This window comes from Miniopterus schreibersii (genome assembly GCF_964146895.1).
Source record: "Miniopterus schreibersii genome assembly, chromosome: 9".
NCBI classification, from domain to species: domain Eukaryota; kingdom Metazoa; phylum Chordata; class Mammalia; order Chiroptera; family Miniopteridae; genus Miniopterus; species Miniopterus schreibersii.
The window spans coordinates 62,715,669-62,737,493 of record NC_138118.1 but is presented as its reverse complement, the minus strand read 5'-3'; the positions used below and the strand labels follow the sequence as shown (position 1 = coordinate 62,737,493).

The 21,825-nt window shown below is 37.4% G+C and overlaps 1 protein-coding gene across 1 annotated transcript in view; it reads left to right on the top strand.

Moving 5' to 3' along the window:
• COL28A1 (collagen type XXVIII alpha 1 chain) overlaps nucleotides 1–21,825 on the top strand; it is a 139,362-nt gene that overhangs the window by 48,675 nt on the left and 68,862 nt on the right. Inside the window, exons 14-21 of the mRNA XM_081147142.1 lie at nucleotides 1,210–1,278; nucleotides 3,689–3,757; nucleotides 5,863–5,931; nucleotides 10,001–10,069; nucleotides 11,093–11,161; nucleotides 15,590–15,661; nucleotides 16,425–16,493; nucleotides 18,240–18,311. Of these exons, the coding sequence (XP_081003268.1) occupies nucleotides 1,210–1,278; nucleotides 3,689–3,757; nucleotides 5,863–5,931; nucleotides 10,001–10,069; nucleotides 11,093–11,161; nucleotides 15,590–15,661; nucleotides 16,425–16,493; nucleotides 18,240–18,311 (558 nt within the window). The remainder of the gene's footprint in view (nucleotides 1–1,209; nucleotides 1,279–3,688; nucleotides 3,758–5,862; nucleotides 5,932–10,000; nucleotides 10,070–11,092; nucleotides 11,162–15,589; nucleotides 15,662–16,424; nucleotides 16,494–18,239; nucleotides 18,312–21,825) is intronic.

Here is a 21,825-nt window from a genome sequence, read left to right as displayed (position 1 = left end):
TGACTATGCATAAATACTAAAGAAGACTGTGTTTTAAAATATATCGTATTGGGGGAGGGGGGAATTAAACACTGAGATACAGTCCTTGCAAGCTTTCTTGTAAGCTTTTTTCTTATAAATCCATAACTGTGCTCAGTCACTGATTAGCATAATGGTCCATCCTGATTCTGCCTCCTGGTTTGCATAGAAAGCATCTGTTCAATTACCCTGATTGACTGCAGATCCAGCCCCAAGACCATTCAGAGCGTCTGCTGGGCAGCTCAGTGGCTCTTGTTCTGTCACAAGTTTACTTCCCTGGCAAGTGAGTCCTAATTATCTTTTTAGGCCCATTTAAAGAAAAGCTCCAGTTTGCACTTCTAAGATTCCTGTTGTTAGTCCCTGTCCTACTTTTTGGCCTGCTGGCCAAGAAGACCAAGAGGAAAAATCTGTAGCCTTTTAGAATTCCTGGTGTTTAAGTGAATACATTACTGCTGTCTTTTATTTTCAGTGAATACCTTTCCTGCCCGTCTACCTCAAAGCTGAGACTGCATTGTTTTTCTTTCCTTATGTGAGAAGTTCTCACCTTTCCTAGTGCCCTTCTGAGCGATAGTTACATAAGCTTCTTAATTTTAATTATTGAGGTTGAAAAGCATATTTCCCTTGGTCAAGATTACTATTTACACATAAACCTCCAGGGGATTCAACTAGTTCTTGAAATAATTCAAGTTTAAGCTCAAATTTATGAGGATAGAAATTAAAACACATGTAAACAGAATTTAAAGTTTTAAAATAGCTGTGCACTGGTTTCTTTGCAGGGCTCCCCTAGTAATTAAGCTATTGAATTACTCTGCATCATCTCCAGGCCATATAGTCCTAGATTTTAGCTTTTCCTCATAGGATTTATTTTCTATACCTTACCTGATGCATCACTTTATTTCCATTTTCCACTAGTTTGAGGACACCGGAATAGAACATCATATGCCAATCAAGTAGAAGAAGTATTTAATACAATGGGAATATTATTCTTCAAAACTCTATAATTCTGACTAGTATGAAGCTTACTAGAAGGACTCTTACTAATGACTTGAATAGGACTATATCATTGCCATGCCCATGTGAACTGAAATATAACCATTTTCTTTCTTTCCCTTCCTCTCCTCCCTTCTGTTTCTCCTCCTCCCATTATCCTGTCCTCTCTATTCCTATTTTTTATCCCTTTATTCTCACCAGGGTCCCCGAGGTCCCGAGGGAGCACAAGGAGAGAGGGGCTTACCGGGAGAAGGGTTCCCAGGACCAAAGGTAACAGCACCGTCTGTACTAGCAAAAGTGCTTTGTCTTGTGTCATTGTGAATTACAAATTTAAAGAAATGTGTCCAATGATCAGAAGTCAAATACTTTCCTGACCAACTTTACCCTATTAAATGAAGGAATATGTAAAGTTCCCCTTGACATGAGACGACAGTGAATTTTGCAATCATGAATAAGTAATTGACAGATGTCTACTTTATATAATTATTGCGTATTAGAAAAATCTCTTGGACTGTAGACATTAAAACCACAGTGAGAGCATCTTTATGTCCAGTAGATGAGTCACAGAGCATAGCTATGATGAAGCTTTGCCCACAGATTTGTTTTGTGAAACATAGATTAAAAAAACAGGCTAGTAAACTGATTTGTAACAGTATTGCCATTAGTATAATAAAAAGGGAATAACCTTATTACCGTAAGGAGCAAAATGTTATGAAAGACCAATCTTTTACCTGGCAATTGAGAATTTAAAGGTTTCCACTGCTTTCCACATATAATTCTTGGAGCTGAAGTTCCTCTAGACCAGGGGCTGGCAAACTTTTTCTGAAAGGGCCAGAGAGTAGATATTTTAGGCTTTGTGAACCATATGCTATCTGTTGCAACTACTTAACTCTGCCATTGTATCATGGGAGCAGCCATAAACAATGTAGTATAAATGAACGAGTGTGACTGTGTTCCAATAAAGCTGTATTTACAAAACACAGGCAGTGAGCTGGATTTGGCCACTGGACTTTTGGTTTGCTGATCCCTTGTCTAGGCTGTTTACTCACAATCTATGGCACCTCTGCCAAAGGCCACATGGGACATGATTTTCCAAGATACTTTGGGCAGCATTAACAAAATTTCAGAGTAAGTAAGGATAAATTTTGGAGTCCTTCTTCCTTCTTTTCTAAAGTCTTTCCCCCAAACACACATGCATGAATACACACACTGCCCAGAGAAGCACATGCTCTTTTCTCAATGACTAAGACCTTTCACTGCATTCGGTCAGGTCGCTACGTTCTGACCTTCTCAGTACAGCCTCACGCTCTAAAACTGCATCTCAGTCTTAGCCTCTCCCTTCATGATCAATATTCAGTGATCTATGAGAAACCTGAATCTCAGCTGGAGGGAAAGTAGTTAGCTAAAACAAATAATTCATACTAAATTTTGAGTGACTGCTGGGTTGAATTTTCAGAGAGGCCCCTTTCAACTCACAAATTTTAATTTGTCATAATAAATGGAAACAATATGTTAGATAAAAGGAACATAACTAACACCCTTGACTAATAAAATGTCAATTGTTACTATCAGATACAGAGTCTAGCAATTTGGCACTACATTTCAGGAAGATTTATGATACATAGTTTCTTGAATTATTTTTTGTTATATAATAAATTTCTATATATGTATAGCCCAAACAACCTGGAAAATTTAAATAGCCAGAATTACTTCTCTTTATAATCTGTTTTAAAGATAAAGAAATAAATGAGACATGAATACATGAAACACTAAGAAGTGTACAAGAAGGTATGTCTTAGTGACTAGTTCAACTACATGACATATGGTACCCCCTTGTTCATAATAACCCACACAGTGCATTGTCCTTTATCTCATCAAAGAAACAACACAGTATATTCAGTGTTGTTTTAGAGTCAGCTGTATACAATTATATACTGTGGAAATGATTAGAAGAACCCAATATTCAAAATATCAGCAGGACCAATGGGAGTTTGCTTTATGTGCCACCTGGGGCTGTTTTGAATAGAGAGACACAAAGGTATATTCTACTGTTTCTTAGGTTTCTTGCAAATGTCCTTTGATTTTGCTCTTGGTTCAAATCAATTCCTGAGATGAATGCCACTTCTGATTGCTTATATGGTTTATTTTTCATACAAATGCACTGTTATGACTTCACTGATACTACATTACAACTAGAGCTGTTCACATAGGTCATGTGATTCTATCCAAGAAGATTTTACATGAATTCTTTTAAAAACTAAATTTTCAGTAAATGTTTATACATTCTGATATAAAACTTTTAATAAATAATTCAACTGTAGTAAGTATTAGTTCATATACTAATACAAGAGACAAATTTCCATTGTGCGATGGGTATAGTTGTAGCAATGTTGAGGAGATGGAGGACTGACTTTGTGATTGATCAGGTTCTCCATCTCCAGATATTTCTGGTTATATTGGGAATAGAGCTCTTTTCTACCTTTAGTAGTGTTGCATATGTGTTCTGCTTGGACAGGGTCTTTCCTATTTAAGACTAATATTTTTTGCAAGCTACAAATCTTGGAGTCAATTAGAATTACCTATTTGCAGTGGGCAGTAAATTTGGTTGCTTTGAATGCTTTAACTGTTGTAAAATTCTGATTTTTATTAGTGCACTGATGTTTCTCCCATATACTTTCAGGGTGATAAAGGTTCTGAAGGACCAATTGGCCCACAAGGACTACAAGGCCTATCAATCAAAGGGGACAAGGTACTGCATATAGAATATATAATAGAAAATATGCCAATATAGTTATTTTAAAAATTTTGTTATATATGTATATTTATGAACTGTATACATCCTGACAACCACACCACACAGGTGTCAACTTAATTCTAAATCAAGTATATGTGAGGTATATTATTGTGTAGGATGAATTATGATCTGGAAATTCCCATGCTATATATTTATAGTAATATCTCATTTATTTGGGTTCTGACTTCCAGTAGCCCTATCTTCAGTCAAGCTCCTTTGAAGCCAAACATTAGCAGAAGAGACTCCTACTTAGTAAAGAAAATAGCTGTTGAAAACATGACTTGACCTCCTTAGAGTAGCGGATATCCACTCCTAGGCTCGCACTCAAAAATATTACCTTAAAAGGAGGCTGAAATAAGATAACTCATTTAAGAAAACTAGCACTGATGCCCTCCAGCAAGGACCAATAAGAATCACAAATAGTTGAACAAATTTAGGTTTATTAACTCATTTCAGTGAAAGATACCACATACTGTGGGAACCTATCACAACTCAGTAAGAAGATGAAAGTTTTTTTCATAGGATTTGGGCTTATATATTAGTTGATTTGGGCAAATGTCTAAGAAAGTATGAAATGTCTCTAAACTGGACACTCTCAGGAAGTGGGGGCAATGTTAAGTTTGGGTATTTTAATGAATATGACTTAGGTGGTGAGAAAAATGGAGCCAGCCTTCATTGTAATTGGTAAAGCAGCAGCAGTTACTCATATCAATTTGGAGTCATTTATATGTGAACCTCTAAGCATATCATTATATTATATATTATATTAGAATGATGATTGGTATTTAAGATTATTTTAGGTGTTGTGTTTCAATCTTGAATTACTTAGTTCTATAATTTACTGGTAGCGGTCTCTTCAGGAATCTGTATTTAAATAGCAGAGAGAGTGGTAAATAGTGAGTTATACACATTTTAGATGTAATACAATTCTTAGTTGTAACTTAAGCTCCAAAGTACTCTAAAAATATGTAAGATGCTTTTTCTTCCTTTGGAGCAGTGAAAGTTCAGTATAACAGAACCAGTTTTTTATGACCTTAGTAAATTAACTCTTTTAAGTATTGTTGACATCGCATTTTAATTTTTATACCTAGAGCTTGTGCAAAGAAAACACATTGAAATATCAGGACATTATCACAGAGTAATTGCAAAACTGTCACCGGCTATTCCCTTACCAAATCAATGCCACCTTCCTTTTCCTTTCCCCCATTCTTCCTTTTCTGTCCTTTTCTATATAGGGTGAGGTGAAGTTAGGTTTACAGTTGTGAGTACGTTAAACACAGAATATATTCTTATATTATTATTGATTCATTATTGTATTATTTTCTGTGTGAACAACTGTAAACCAATTTTTGCCCAACCTTGTATATTAGATTCAGAGACTTTGGTGTCTGTACTTCAAGTGATAAGATAAATACCTCTATGTTAAGGGCTCTCAAATACATATAATTGGTACAAAATAAGAAAGCTGTTTTGATATAGTTATTTAAGTGTAAATAACAATGCACGAAAGAGGGTCTCTCTTATGGAGTATGGTGAATATTTGCAGAATAGTGTTTATGAGTTGGGTTCTGGAGTCAGAGAGAGTGGACTTGAATCTTGCCTCTGACTAGGGTGTTACTTAACCTCATCTGGAAAATGGGGATGTCTACTATTAGAGGGTGGTGTAAGGATTAAATGAGATGAAGCATGAAAAGCATTTAGCACAGTGCCTGCCAAGTGATAAGCAATCAAGTGATGAATCAGAATAACCCAGTTCTGAATTAGAGCTGAACTCCATATAACAACCATTCAAGAATTTTTGGTTCTCATGAGAAAAATGACTGATAAATATAAATGGGTGCAAATTCTCACCAATTTAGACTAAATAGAAAAAACACCATTAACTACTTTGGTAAATTTTAACTAAATTGTTTAAAAGGAATGGAGTTTGTTAACTTTCCATGTTGAACTTTTTTAAGCATGTAAAGATAGATTTTAATGCAGACTAATTCCAGGTTAGCAAAGTATGAAAGAATGAAATTTCATTTTCTTTTCATATTTCTGACTTACCTTTTACACAGGGGGATTTGGGACCTGTGGGACCCCAAGGACCGATGGGCATCCCTGGAATTGGAAGTCAAGGGGAACAGGTAATCAATACGTTAGCCCTTTCCTAAGGTACGGAATATCTGGCCCAATCCTGGTGTTCACTGAAGGCCAGTTCTGCAAACACCAATGGTATACTTGATAGTCAAATAAATGGAATTCACATGCAGAGTGAGTATAGGGAAGGATAAGATGGTTTATGAGATCTCTTTTAGAACTTCTATGACTTAAATAGTTTATTTACCAGTTGGTTTGTGTGTTTATCTTCCCCCGTTGCAGCTTTGTGAAATCGAATCCCATTCTCTTCCAATGCCAGTAGAGTAGTACTTCCACTCCCAGCCATATACCAATTAAAAAAGTGTTACATTTAAAACAAGGTCCAGAATCAGAGGTAACTACTTAATTTTAAGGGGCACCATTCCTAAATAGACACAAGCCACAAATAGAGTTTATAAATGACACTTGGCCCTTTTTGGTAAGAAGAAAGAAAAGATCTCTTAGCTTGTCTCTACATTCATGACTGAAATTGCTTCCAAAATCTTCTGACCAGAACTACTGGAAAAGCTGAGTAATCTTGTTATGTCTAAGTAATATGAAGATAACATAATGATACTATCTACAGTTGTTTACATACATTATCTCATTTAATCAAGTGACCAGTAAATCCAAATTTATGCTGAACATCCTCCCGCATAGAAAATGGTAAACCAGTTTGCTTAAATTTTATGATTAAGGTTTGAATTTCCTGTTGCCTAGAGAATGAATAATAGTTCCGTTATCTAGGATAGTGGGAGAAGAAAAGGATTTTTAAAAATGAGATAATTCCAAAGCTTCTTGTTGGCATTAATTCTGAGTTTATTGCTAACCATCTTCTCATTAATTAGTATACTTTTATTGTTAATCCGAGCAACAGCAAAGTTGGAGTGACTTCTTTTTCCATTTCCTTTTTCTTGGTAGAGGTCCTAGTGTAGTAGATTAGGAGGATTAAAGCGTCAGAGAAGCCAAGATAAATCTGTAAATAAGTATTTAGAATATAATTAAGAGGTGGACATTTTGACTATGTACGGCTTGACTCTGTGACCAGGCATTCTGAAGCTTTGTAGTTTATTTGTTTACCTTCTAATCCCAGAAGTGGCTGGACAGTACTGTCACATCCTGGGTCTTGTGGTGTTCCTGGTGCTGAGTCACCACGATAAGGCTGAAAATGAGGTTCAAAGAAAGCCAAGTCCTTCCAGATGGCCTGTGAATTCTGGACCTCCCACCTGCAGCTTCCTGTTGCCTTTAATGCTGGTTCTTCCTGGAGGTTGTTTTCCTTTAGCTTAAAAAAGTCCTCGAACCTCCTTGATTTCTTGTTTTCTCACCGCCTTCTGTTCTTTTCCAAGAGAAAAGAACTTTTGAGATAGACGTGTCCGTGTGGAACGGAGCCCCATTGGATAGGAGACTGAATAGAATGTGCTATTTGTCAACTGCCCTGAACAAGAAAAGAATTTGTTTATCCTTTTAAGGCAAATGATCTAAATTCTACTTAAATTTAACCTTAATTCATGCAGTTATTCATTTTTATTTTTATCCTCAATTTAACATGCTTATCCATTGAATTCCTGTAATTATTAGATCTTCTTATTTTTCTCAGAGAAATGAATTTTCTCACTCATCTGTTCATGAGGGAACTTCTGATTCCATTCCCAGCAACAAGCATATAATATCCCTCAAGTGGCCTGCGGATTTTCACTAAATATTTGCAGACTTGACAACCTCAAATCTTTTATAAAATAAAATAGAATATAAATAGCCACATACACATGTATATGCACATATGGCCACATCCCTTTGAATTTTTTGGTTCCTTGTCGCATTGCATACTACTTGTGAACTACTGAAAAAGTTAGGAAGAATTCCTTCTTATAAAGGTTCAATATTTTAAAATTGGGCTTTCTTAAATTGTTTAGACTGTTTCATCTTCATCGATGAGAGAAAGGGTAATAGTATTTGTCATTTAAAAACGAACAAGCAGCCCAGCTGGCCTGGCTCAGCGATTGAGCACTGACCTAGGATCCAGGAGATCACAGTTTGATTCCCAGTCAGGGCACATGCCAGGGTTTCCGGCTCCATCCCCAGTAGGGGGCGTGCAGGAGGCAGCCGATCAATGACTCTCATCATTGACATTTCTCTCTCTTTCTCTCTCTCCCCCTCTCCCTTCCTCTCTCTGAAATCAATAAAGACATTAAAAAAAAAAAAAAAAGAACAAGCAGTTGTATCATCTAGCTAGGGAAAGGGCATATCATTTATAATAAAATAATCATATTTCTGTAACCCTTATATGCACAGTCATGACTTGTGGGGTGTAAGCAAAATAAAATCTTAGTTTTTTTCTCTCAATATCCCTTTAAAACTTTTTTTTCATCAGGGGAAGTTTTTTCTTTGTCCTACCACAGAAAGAAATTATCGCCAAGCTATAGATTTTTCTTATCACTTTTTGTTAATAGAAAGTTATAGGGTCACTCTAAGTTGCAAATCACAGTTTTAATTGTACAATAAAAACTACCCGGTCAATGTATAAATCTTCCTTTCAGTCTTTGTTCATCTGGGATGAGCTGCGTGGAGAGCCTGTGGTTCAGGGGAAGGGATGTGCTTCTCAGTCCTCCCAGCTGAGTCCAGGCTGGGAGCAGAGGCCGGGTACAAAGATTCTTTCTTGGCTGGTCCATTGTCAGGGGGCTTTGAGTCCTCTGGTCTTGGCAGGAGTTTGATGCTGACACTCTTTCTCGGGGGGATCCTGCACTGGCCCCCGTCTTTGCCCCTCCTAGCACTCTCTCCCTCCAGCTCTTTCTCCCCAGCAGCCTCAGCTTTTCCGGGGGGTTACTCTATACCAACTCCTTCTGTTGGAGTTCCGTTACTCTCCCAGGTCCTGCTGGACAGGACTCAAAACAGCTCGCGGCCTACTCTGTCTCATGCTTAGAAAACATCAGGTCCACAAAAAATACTCAGGTGGCCTTTGCACAAACCCTGACGCTCAGTCTGATCCCACCCAGCTCTCTCTTGGCTGTCGAGGCCCACCTTAGCTTTCTCAGGCATGAGTCAGACACTCGCCCCTGTGGGTGAAATAGGCAAAGGGATTAAGCAAAAAATAAAACAAAACCCACAGACACAGACAGTATGGTGATTACCAGAGGTAAAGGGGTAGGGGCAGGTAGAAGGGGGTAGAGTGGAGATAAATAGTGACGGAAGGAGACTCGACTTTGGGTGGTGAACACACAATAGAATATACAGATGATGTATTACAGAATTGTACACTTGAAACCTATAGAATTTTATTAACCAATACATTACATTTAAAAAGTTCTTAAAAATAAAAATTAGTAGCTGTTTTTTGTTGGTGATGTTTTTGTTTTGTTTTTTTTATCAAGTTCTTCAAGTGGTTTCATTGAAGTTCCCTTTCTCGAATGGGGTAAAGAGCGAAGCAACTGAAACACCTCTCATTTTTTCCAAAGAAAAATTTTTATGACTCCTTTCTCCAAAGAAGAACTTTATAAATGCTGCCTCCTTCCCCTTGTTGTACCTACAGCATGGGTGAGAGTCAACTGTTTGAGCATGTATCGGTTTGGTGGCTGCTGCCTATCGCTTCTTACAGCCTTGGTCACACCATCATTTTAACATCTTGATATATATAAACTGGTACAGCTAGGAAACAGGTTTGCTTGCCTGTGACTGCGATGTGAAACGGGTTAACAAGCTGAAGTGCTATATCTCTTTTTTTGAACCCCAAGCTGGTGTGGTGTCTCTGCTCATCAGGGCTTCAGGCTTGAACCAGAAATTACACACATCGCTTCCATTTACATGGCAACACTGGCTGCCACAGGGACTGGGAAATGTCTTTATTCTTGGCAGCCATGTGGGTCTGCTGAATTTTCTCTTACTATGGGAGGAGGGGAGAATGTGTTTTATGATTCAACTAGCACAGCCTCTGCTATCCCATTCAACTAATATGGAGTATTAGTAATTCATTACAGGGCATGAGCTAAACTTACTTTAGAAGATTGGAAAATACTCTTATTCATATTTCTTCTTAATTTCACTAATGCTACTAAAATTTTTCTTTTTATTTTTATTTTAAAGGGAATCCAAGGTCCTATTGGTCCCCCTGGTCCTCAAGGACCCCCAGGACAGGGCTCACCTGGTTCCAAGGTAACTTTCTCAATGAAAGAGAAGTTTCATATTTTGATAGTCTGTCTAACTGCTGTTTTCTGGGCAGTGGCCAGTCATTTGGAAAGTAGCAGATGAAATGAACTTAAAAACCAGAGCTCTCTACTTAATGTAAAATTTACTGATATTCCTAATGGTTTAGAAAATGTAATATATCTTCTTTATGCTCTTAGAAGCTTTTTTTTACACAATCTGCCTTTCTTGTTTTCTTTATTAGTTTTACTTATGAGGCCCTGTTCTAGCAACTCAAACAGTAGTATCAGTAGAGTCTACCTGTGGTTACATGCCTCTCTAGACTGACACATTCTCACCAGCATTCCCACAGCAGGTCCAACTACTAAAACATTTAGCGAAAGATATGGAGTCAAAAATGACCCAACAAATAAACATTTTCTATAAATGTAGGAATCAAATGATCTCCTAAATTAGAACTATTATTTATCCTTTGGGAGAGGTACGGCACCTATTCTCTAATTAGCTGTCCTTAATGTGGCTTCAAAGGATCATTAATCATAATAGTTCTCTGAGAGCTCTCACCTTCGGCACATTCCCTAGTGATGCCCATGTGAGAAGCAGCTCGGTAGAATACTGTTACTGTCCTTCGCGTGTCTGATTAGGGGCACATCATCAAAAGCTCAGGTTGTTCTCTCCAGTTACAATACTGTTCTTGACCCTCAGTCATCTTGGCTTCTCATGTATCAGTTTCAGTTCTTCTAGAACATAAATACCTATCATTTCCAGGGCCCCTTTATCGGGAGGGCTCCTTAAAATCAATTTTGAATATGTTACATAGCCTATATTTTAAGCCAGACCATTTATACATTTACACATTTCAAATGTGGTGGGGGTATATATATATATATATATGAATTGAGCACATGAAGCTCAGTTTCCTCTTATTTTGTTGATATAAGAAAGACAGCTCTTGGGAGATCAAAGAAGAAATATATTATTGTTGTTTTGCTGCCCTGGTCAAATACTCTCCAAATACTCTTTCCTTATTAGGGAGAAGTAGGCCAGATAGGACCTACAGGCCCTAGAGGACCGGTGGGGATTGGAGTACAAGGTCCAAAGGTGAGTTGACTATGCTGCTCAGAATCATTTAGATCATTTATGTGATATTATGTAAAGTTTCACTTATATCCAAATGAAATACAGATCATGCATGTGTCATTTAATTGTTACTTTATAGGTATAGAGTATTTATTCAGAAAAGGGTCCGATGCTCAGTATAACTCTTAATGTTTAAGAAAAACCAAAATCTATTTATTTTAATGACTGCTATTTGTTTCTTTTATTTATTAGCATCAGAGGCCCTCTTTTGGAACAGAGGGATTCTTTAAGAACATTATCACCTGCCATATTATAAAACAAAGCATGGACTAACTAGGAGTTCAGGAAAGGTTACTTCCCTTTCTTTGCTTTATGGCTTCCTAAGCAACCTATTCCCTAAATCTACAGTAAGTCCAGCACACTTCTGCCACCCAGTAATTTTATATCTCAACATGCTGTTTGTTTCCCTTGCCTTTACCTCTTATCTCAACTTGCATTTAACTTGCGTGTTTTTTTAATTACAGCTGACCCTTGAACAATGTAGAGCTTAGGGGTGCAGACTTCCCCAATAATTTTTGACATCCCCTAAAGCAAGCTGTCTTTTGGCGTCTGTGGGGGTGCGGAGGATTGGTTCTAGGACCCCCATAGACACCAAATTTTTGGAGGCTGAAGTCCCTTACATAAAATGGTGCAGAAGAATGCCTATAGTTGGCTGTCGCATCAGAGGATTCCCAACCACAGAATAGTTTCAATCCAAGTTTGGTTGAATCCCTGGATGCAAAACCCAATGATGCAGAAGGACTGTATATTTATTGAAAAAAAATCTGCGTGTAAGTGGACCCACACAGCTCAAACCTATGTTGTTCAAGGATCAATTGCACTTTTCATCTCACTATACCCTCTAGAACTGCGCTGTCCAATATTGCAGCTACTAGCCACATGTGGTTACTGAATGCTTAAAGTGTGGTTGGTATGAACTGAGATGTGCTACAAATGTAGTAATATACACACTGGTTTACAATGCCTGTTACAAAAAAAAAAAGTAAAATATACCATTAATACATTTGTACATTGGTTAAATATTGAAGTGATAATATTTCAGGTATAGTAGAGTAAATAAGATCTATTATTAGAATTATTTATACCTGTTTCTTTTAACTTTATAAATGTGGCTGCTAGAGAAATTATAATTACATACATGGCTCGCTTTATATTTCTATTGGACAATGCTGCTCCATTGGGGCAGGGACCTTGTTTCCTTTTTTTTCTTCATTATTATTGAATCCCCAGTTTGGGGGACATGATAGGTACAGCATTCAATAAATGCTGTTGAATAAATTAATGAACCCTTGTTTCCCCTTTCATAATTTCTATAACTCATCCTGAAAGCTTATAGAATCTGATGAGCCACACTAAGCGTTAAATTTCACCATTATTCTGCTGTTATTGTCATCACTCCTAAACGTATTTGGTTATAAGAAGAAACATAAGATGCAGGCCTAAGAAGAACATACATGTTCCATATATATAAACATATAATGACAGGATAAAAAGTGTACTAACGTATTAATAATTGCTGCCATTTGTTGAGTGGTTTTGATGTGCCCCATAATGTACTAAGTGCTAAATATGACATATGTCTATACATATATGTAGTGAATATATTTATGCATATGCATATATGATGTCATATATATAAGCCAACTTCAGAGAGGCAATATAGAGCAGAAAAGCTCAGCAGTTAGACTAAGTTCAAACCCCAGTTTTTCTACTAACTAGATGTGCGATCTTAAGCATCTCTTACTTTAAGACATAAAATATTTCAAACATACTACTACACAGAATAATACAATGGACACCCATGTATTCCACGACCCATATGGAATGCAGTCATAATAGTTTCTTGATGTTTTTGTCTACTAATTCTATCACCTGTGTCATTTTTCTGGATCAGTTTCAATTGATCGATTTTTCCCGGCACAAAGGGCTGTATTTTGCAGCTTTTTTGAACGCCTGATAGTTTCTGATCGGATGGCAACCTTTGTTAATTTTGCCTCTTTTTTGAGTACTGGATATTTTTGTATTCCTATAACTATTTTTTAGCTTTGTTCCTGGATGCTTTTTAAGTTACTTGAAAACAGTTTGAGCCTCTGGGTCTTGCTTTTAAGTTTTACTAGGTAGGAAAAGAATAGCATTTAGTCTAGGGTTAATTTGGGGGGGAAATTAACTGAGGCAAGACCCTTTTTAGGTCTCCGAGCTTTGCCCTCAGAATTGTGAGGTTCCCTGTCTTGCCATTAGGAGCAGGCACTATTTCTGGCCTGCTGTTGTTTCTCTCGAATCCTATAAGTTGGTTGTTTTTCTGGCCTTGGGTCATTTCTTGACACTGTGCTGAACAGTATTCACCTGACTCCAGGGGGAAGCTCATCAGATCATAGTTCCCTCCATGAAACTCCTTCCTTTTTGGTAATCTGTTCTGTGAATTTTTTACACCTGGCTGCCTTTGTCTCCTTAAACTTCTGAATTTTGCCTGGGTACTTGCCCCCTGCACCATGGTCTGGAAACTACCCAGGCAGAAAACTGGGGAAACCGTAGCAGTCACCTGATTTGTTTTCCCTCTCTTAGGGATTATTTTCCTTCATTATTTGGTCTATAGAGAGACATTGTTTCATATATTTTGTCTGGATTTTTAGTTGTATCAGGCAGGAAATTAAATCCAGTCCCTATTCCTCCATTCTGACTGGGCCCTTAAGTTGTTATCTATTTTCAACCAATCTATAGACTGGTCTATAATTTAGTTTTCTTGTCTTGTTATTGTGTGATTTTTTAAAATGGTTTTATTGATTTTTAGAGAGAGCAAGGGAGAGGGATAGAGAAACATTGATGAGAGAAAACATCATCTATCAGCCCCCTCCCGCATGCCCCCTCCTGGGCCCCCAATCAGGGCATGTGCCCTGACCTGGAATCGAGCCTTCTTGGTTCCTGGGTCAACGCTCAACCACTGAGCCACACCGGTCGGGCTTTTGTGTGATTTTTTAAATCAAGATATTAACTTCATAAAATAAATTGTGTAGACTTCCTCCTTTTTATTTTTCAGAGCTGGTGTAAGATAGGAAATATGTGTTCTTCAAAGGTTTAACAATTTGATAGGGCTTGACTGTAAAACTAAGTTTGTGGTGCTGAAAGGAAAGGACGTGAAAGCCCTTTAATTACTGATTCATTTACTTAATGCTATTGGTTTAGATAGCTTGTCCATTTGTTCTTACGTTATTTATGTAATTTATGTTTTTGTTGAAGATTATCTGTTTATTAATGTTTTCCAACGTATTTTTTGAAATTGCCACAGAAATTTTCTATGATTTTAAAAAATATTTATGATGTATATAATTATATCTCTTTAATTCTTAATACTGTTTATTTGTGCCTTTTTAAAAATAATATTAATCATTTCTGCTAGAGATTTATTTATTTTATTAGTTTTTTTAAAGTATTATCTTTTAACTTTGTTACTCTTCTTACTTTTCGTTTTCAAGTTTATTATTTTCTGTTCTCATCTTTATTTTCTTCTTATTTTTAGGTTCACCATTCTTTTTTTCACTAGCTTTTTTAGTTTGGTTTAGTTGAAATGACTTTCAATTATCTTTAATATATTTTGCCTGTAATAAATATAGTAAGGACACTTTTATACTGTTTGAAGGTAGCAAGTGTTTTCTCTGAATATATTAAATAACTTCTTCTTAATCATTAAATTTACTTGAAAGTAAGTAGGATTGTTGAGCATTACAGCTGGAAGTGATAGTAGGTCCCCAACACTTTTATATTAGTTTCTTCGAATTGCTGTAACAGAGTACCACAAAATGTGTGGCTTAATACAGCAGGAATTTATTGTCTTACAGTTCTGGAGGCTAGAAACAGAAAATCAATGTGTGTGCAGGGCCGTGCTTCCCCAAAAACCTGTAGGGAAGAGTCCTTTGCCTCTTAGCTTGTGGTGGCTAATCCTTGGCATTTCTTGGCTTGCAGCTACATCACTCTAATCTTTGCCTCTGTTGTCACATGGTGTTCTCCCTATGTGCCTGTGTACACATGGTGTTTTCCTCTTTTTATAAGGACACCAGTCATGTTGGATTAGGGCCCACTCTAATGACCTCATTTTAACTTGATTACATCTGCATAGATCCTATTTCTGAAAAAGGTCACATTCACAGGTACTAACATATTTTTTGGGGGGGTCAATTCAACCCATAACAAAAAACATAAGCCAAAACTGAGATCCAGAGAGGTTAAGTAAGTTGTCCAAGGTCAAATAGTTTAATTACTATTAATTACTATTTTGATTTCTCAGCTCAGAGGCTCTTCTCAGACACCATAAGATCTATCTAATTGCAAGTACCACAAAATGGGGTGCATGATAAACATGAACTTCTGGAAATAAAACCTTTGCTCTTCCACCAGGGGGCACCAGGCTCAACAGGGCTCCCAGGACAGCCAGGAGTACCAGGAGAAGATGGAGCTGCAGGGAAGAAGGTAACTGTGTTTTTCGTGTTACAGGAATAAAACCTATTGAATCATACTGATACCTTGGTCTTACAGGACTCAGATTAAACAATTCAGGGCAAACTTAGTCTTTTAAGAAAAAAATTCCACAAGTCTAAATTTCCTTGTTCACTTACTTCAGAGAGAAAGAGAGCCCCAAGTCAAAGAGTGAATAGTGTTTCAAACCTGCCTTTTCTCTGGTATTTTGGACCTGACATCCTCCAGTGATCTAGTCTTTTTGGGATTCCTAGAAAGCACTCTAATTTAAACTTAGAGAAAAACACCAGTTTTTTCGCCTCCTCTAAATGAAGCATCTGTGAAGGCATTCAGGAAGTAAGGCCATTATAAAGATTTCCTGAACGATTTTGAGTGGACATGTGAAATACTCATTTTTCAATATAAGCATTGAAAAACAGCAGATGGAAAGGCTGAAGGTCTTTCTTGTTTTTTTAAAAAACAAACCACCAATATGAATGCTGAGCCAAAGGAAAGTGACTTATTGCTTTGGAAATTGGCTGAGAAATTGGGAGTTTTTCATGATATTTCAACTGCTCTGAGCTAAACTAGAGTTTGATATTCATTTATTCAAGTTGGTAAACTTCCAAATTACTTTTGAGAGTAGAGTTAACGTCTGGTCTGTTTTTTTTGCGGGGGGGGGGTCTCAGCAGAGAACCCACTGGCCATAAGAAATAAGGTGGGCTGATATATGCTGTCCATGAAGGGTCAGCTAAGATATCAGTATCATTTCCTCTAGGGAGAAGCAGGGCTTCCAGGAGCAAGAGGCCCGGAAGGACCACCTGGAAAAGGACAGCCTGGCCCTAAGGTATGGAACTGATCGTGTTGGGGGAAGCAGACTATCTATGTTCTGGTCTTGATACTAAGGAGCCAACTTAGGAAATTCAGTTGTTATTCCTGCTATGTCAAATGTGTTTACTTCTGGCTAAAAGTTATGGATACTAGCTTGTGAGCTGTGGAAGAAAGCAAGTATGTATTATTCATTTTTATTTCCTAACATCTATTATAAGACCCAGCTTCTACGAAGAGTGCAACACATGTTTATCTTAATAGCCAGGCGGACATTTAAAAAACACATAGGAAAGGAAAAGAAGCCTTGAGATACATTCTTGAGACTTGAAAGTCCATAAATTTTCTTTAAATATTTATGGAATTTCACACAGTAATAAGAAATATCTCCTTATTAAATGGCAGCTTTAATTTCACAATTTGGAATAAATTATTTTATACATTGTAAAAATGCTAGTGAATACCATCTTTATATGTCAAGATGAGAATATCCAAATTCATCCATAAGACCATTAGTGGCATAACCCACAGCCTCCAAGGTGCCAGATGTTCCTGCAGTTTTTATGTACAGTCATCAATGCCCACATAAAGATTCTGAAGAATTCTAAATGAGGAAAGTAAAAATAAATTCTGTATACTAATTAGTACTCTATAATTGTATTAAAATAGTAACTGATAGCTTAAGAAGTCTATGTCTTGAAATGTATTGGCTAAATTTGAGTCCTTAACCTTAAATGTGAGAATTTGAAATTTAAATATATTTGTAGAATTGGCAACAATTTTATTTATTGACTTACCAGATTATAAGATCCTTGGGAAGGGAGGGGAGCGGGGAATGTGAACAGAGCATACTTTTTTAACATCATGCAAAAATACTTATAGAAATGCTCGCCTACTAACATTTGGGAGAACTAGTGTATCCTAGAATGTACTTTTGGAAAATTGGCCCTTGAGTTAATAAGTGAAGCTGTAAGAATGAATGATATCTCTGAGAAGCAGAGCTGAGGTTTGAATTTCATGTTGTACAGTAGCTGGAGATAGAATATGTAGACAGGACACGGATAAGCAGAAGAGTTACCACGTTAGGGAAACCAAGGAGAAAGGGTTCCAGAAGGTGGCAGATGCCACCACCGGAGCAAGGAGAACGCGCATTGAAAACAGAGGCCGCTGGGTTTGTGGCTTTGAGGTGATCTGTGGCTTATGGAAGGTTATAGGAGAAGAAATGCTTGGAGGCTTCTGGATGCAGGTAAAACAGTTCTTTTGGGGGAGCAATGGTATACACAACCAGGCTGGGGAACAGTCAGTAGGCAGTTTCTAGCTCTGACCCAGGTTAATGCTCACATGTCTTTCTACTAATAGAATGATCAGTCTCCTTTGGGAGAAAGAACTAGACTCCCCCCAGAGGAATAAATGGGACTGGGTTTGAAAAATATCTCATTTTATGTTTTAAAACTGAAATAGCATGAAAGCTAAAGAACCACCTGTTAATGGACCAAGGGTGCAAAAGAATTGTAAATTCAAACAAAAGTCCCCGAAGAAAGATACTGAACTTAGATTGTTTTATTAAATCACATGGAATAAATGGTGAGCAGTTCCGAAGTACCCCATATGTGCAAGAACATCGACAAACCTGTGTAACTGAGCTGGGCTGGGTCATGTCACTTTAAAATCGGGATCAGTCGAGAATGTGGCCCTGATAAGGTTGTTATACGACTGAGGAAGGTTCGTTAATGCAACCACTGTATTCTTCTGATTATTTTATCAGGGTGACGAAGGAAAGAAAGGGAGCAAAGGAAATCAAGGGCAGAGGGGATTTCCAGGGGCCGAAGGGCCAAAGGTGAGGTTTTTATACTCTTGTTTTTGCTTTGGGGAGATTGTAATTGTGTCTGGTTTTAATAGAATATTAGATTTCTGCTGCAAATTTGATTTCCTGTTTCCTTGCCAACAAATACAAAACAAAAACCCCCAAATGAAAAAGGCTTTAGAGAATATACTACTCCAGACCATAATTGAGTAGAATAAAGATACTGCATAAAATATGCACCCTTCATTGGAATATTTATGCTTCCAAGGGAAAATCCGTATGTCACTCTGCTCTACTAACAATCAAATATCCAGAAGTTGGGATGAAGTTAGGACCAGAGGAGATACCAGTTCTCTAGCGTCTTGTGTTGCTGAACAACTTATAGAGTCCCAGGCTGAAAGGTGGTGCAGTGGGGATGACTAGCGGGGTCCCAGAGGGCAGGGGAGTGGGATTCTCACCTGCCCCCCCCAACCTTCCAGGGTCAGTTGTTTTAATCATAGAAAGAAAGTAATAATATCTCTGTTTCAAAGGGTTGTTGGGAAGACTAAAACAGTTAATAAAACGCTTAGCACAGTTCCTGCCTGGCACATAGTGAGAGTTTAATACATGCAGTTACTCAGAGAGAAAATCAATACTGTGATGGAAAGTAGGGACTTATGTCCTGAAAAAGTGGCTGGGACAGAGAACTGAGGAAGAAGTTAAGGGAATTGTGAGGCAAGCAATTAGGTACATGTCCTGACTTAGCAGGAGACAATATTGAGGTCATTTGGATGTGTCAGGAAACAGACACTGCAAACCTAAGAGAGTTCAGGCCTCTAGGAAGATGCTAATTGTAAAAAGAGACAAGGACCAGACTATGAATGAACTAAGAAAAAATGATGCTGGCCGGATGAGAGCAGGTACAAAACAAAGCACCCCCGGTAGACCAGTGATTCTTAAACATCAGTGTCCCTCAGTACCCCCCAGGGAGCTTGTTACAAATCCATATTTCTTGGCCCCATGCCCAGAGATCTGGATTTAGTAGGTGAGGGGGTACCAGGTGTCTGATCTTAAATAAATGCCTTCTGCTGCAGGTAGTTCAAGGAGCACATAATGAAAAATCCCACCTTATAAGAAACATGTTATATTACTATTAATGACAGTGACCACTCTTTATATCTTAGTTACTCTTATTCAAAGTGATTTTTTTTCTGTATTTTGAAATAAAGCTTTTTTTGATGAAGAATTGCTATATTTGAAAGCATAATCACACCTTAAAACAAAGTCTTTAAAAAATTGTATACCTCCTAGGTATATAACTTTGTATTTTAAAAGTCCTGTAACTGGCCTCTTTAAAAAAAAGTAGAGTAGATTAAATTTGGAAGCATAATTTTTGCCCTGACCTTAGTGAAATATTTAACAGGTTAATGTTTTATTTCTCTGCCATAGGACTGAATTGGGTGGTTATCTGTTGCCAGGATCCTGGTGTGTCATGTGCCTTTGCCTTGTAGCTTTGGAATTGAGGATCGGCACACATGTGCACTGGCATGACCTGGGCCCCAGTAGGCCGATGTGCTCAGCCTGTCCCTCATACTGGGGACCCAGCAGAGCAGGGGGCCTCAGCTGTGAAGATGAACATGGCTCAGGGCAGGAGTCCTTACCAGCGAATCTCCAAAGGAGGCAGGAGATCAAAGGGGCAGCTCATGATCTTAAGAATAGTTCATTCCTTAAGGCAGGAGGAGGCAAGTTTCTTTTCTTTTTTAAAATCCTCATGGAGGATATGCTTATTGATTTTAGAGAGAGGGGAAGAGAGAGAGAGAGAGAAAGATCAATGTGAGAGAGAACATCGATTGGTTGCCTTCTGTAGACACCCCACCAGGGATCGAACCTGCAACCTAGGTGTGTGCCCTGACCCCAAATTAAACCCCAACCTTTGAGTATATGGGACAATGCTCCAACCAACTGAGCCACACTGGCCACGGCAGGAGGAGGCACATTTTTTGGTAAAGGTACAGGTGGTAAATATTTTAGGCTTCGCTGGCCAAGAGGCAAAATTGAGGATATTATGTATGCACTTACATACAATCATTTACAAACATGAAAGTCATTTTTAGCCCATGGCTGCACAAAACCAGATGGCAGGTGGGATTTGGTCCACAGGTCGCAGTTTGCTGTATCTGTTCTAGATCAGTAGTTTCCAAACTGTATGAATCTCTAATAGTAATAAAATAAAATTTGACCACATTCCAATATAGGTTTATTTTTTTAATTATAATTTTAATTCATACAATATCATATTAATGTAATAAGGTTTATCTAAATGAAAATTTAAAAGATGATATAAAAATATATAGTGTAGTCCTAATATTTTCTTCTAATAATGCCAAATGGGTAATTTTAAATACTTGTAGGGTCTGTGCTTCCTCTTTTAATGATAATTGCTTTGCACAGTGTGTTTAATGAGGTAACAGCACCTATATCAGAATCACCAGAGGTGCCTCATAAAAATTCATATTCCTGGGCTCAGCCCTTACATCTCTTGGATTGAAATATCTGTGACTGATCATCAGTATACAACCAAATAAAGCTGTGGTACATATATACAATGGAATATTACTCGGCCATAGAAAAGAATGAAATCTTACCACTTGCAACAGCATGGATGCACCTAGAGGGTAATATGCTAAGTGAAATAAGTCAGACAGAGAAAGACAAATACCATGTGATTTCACTTATGTGTGGAATCTAAAAAACAAAATAAATAAACAAACAAAACAGGAACAGACTCATAGATGCAGAGAACAGACTGATGGTTGTCAGATGGGAGGTGGGGGGGGCAGGGTGAAAATGGTGAAGGGATAAAGAAATACAAATTGGTAGTTACAAAATAGCCATGGGATATAAAGAACAGCATAGAGAATACAGTCAACAATACTGTAATAACTATGTATGGTGCCAGGTGGGTACTAGACTTATTGGGGCGATCAGTTTATAAATTATATCAATGTCTAACCACTATGCTATACACCTGTAACTCATATAATATTGAATGTCAACTGGAATTGAAAAATAAATTTTTTTTTAATATCTCTGAGACCGAAACCCTGTACTCTGTATTTTACCAAATGCCTCTGATGATTTTTCTACTCCCCAAAATTTTAGAATAATCGGTCTAGAACTAGGTGGGACAGAGAGATACTACTTGGTATTTCAAACTGAGTCTTTATTGAGACTCAATATTGAGACACCAAAAAATTTTTTTTTACCATATGCTTTCTATTTCTAAAAGGGATATGAGATAGTTTACAATGGAAGACTGACATGCCATGGGCCACAAAACAAAATAACAAAGGAAAAAGCAATAAACTATAAGAAACATTATTTATCTACCATGTATACCTAAAACCTTACACTGAAGATAATTGTTATAATTGAACAAATATTTCCCTCTGAGCTCCCTGGCATACAACAAAAAGGAAGCACCAGGAATTGCATAATTTTTATTAACTAATAAAAGGATGCACAAGAGATAAAATTTTAATAATATTTAGAAATTAGTTGAGTGCAT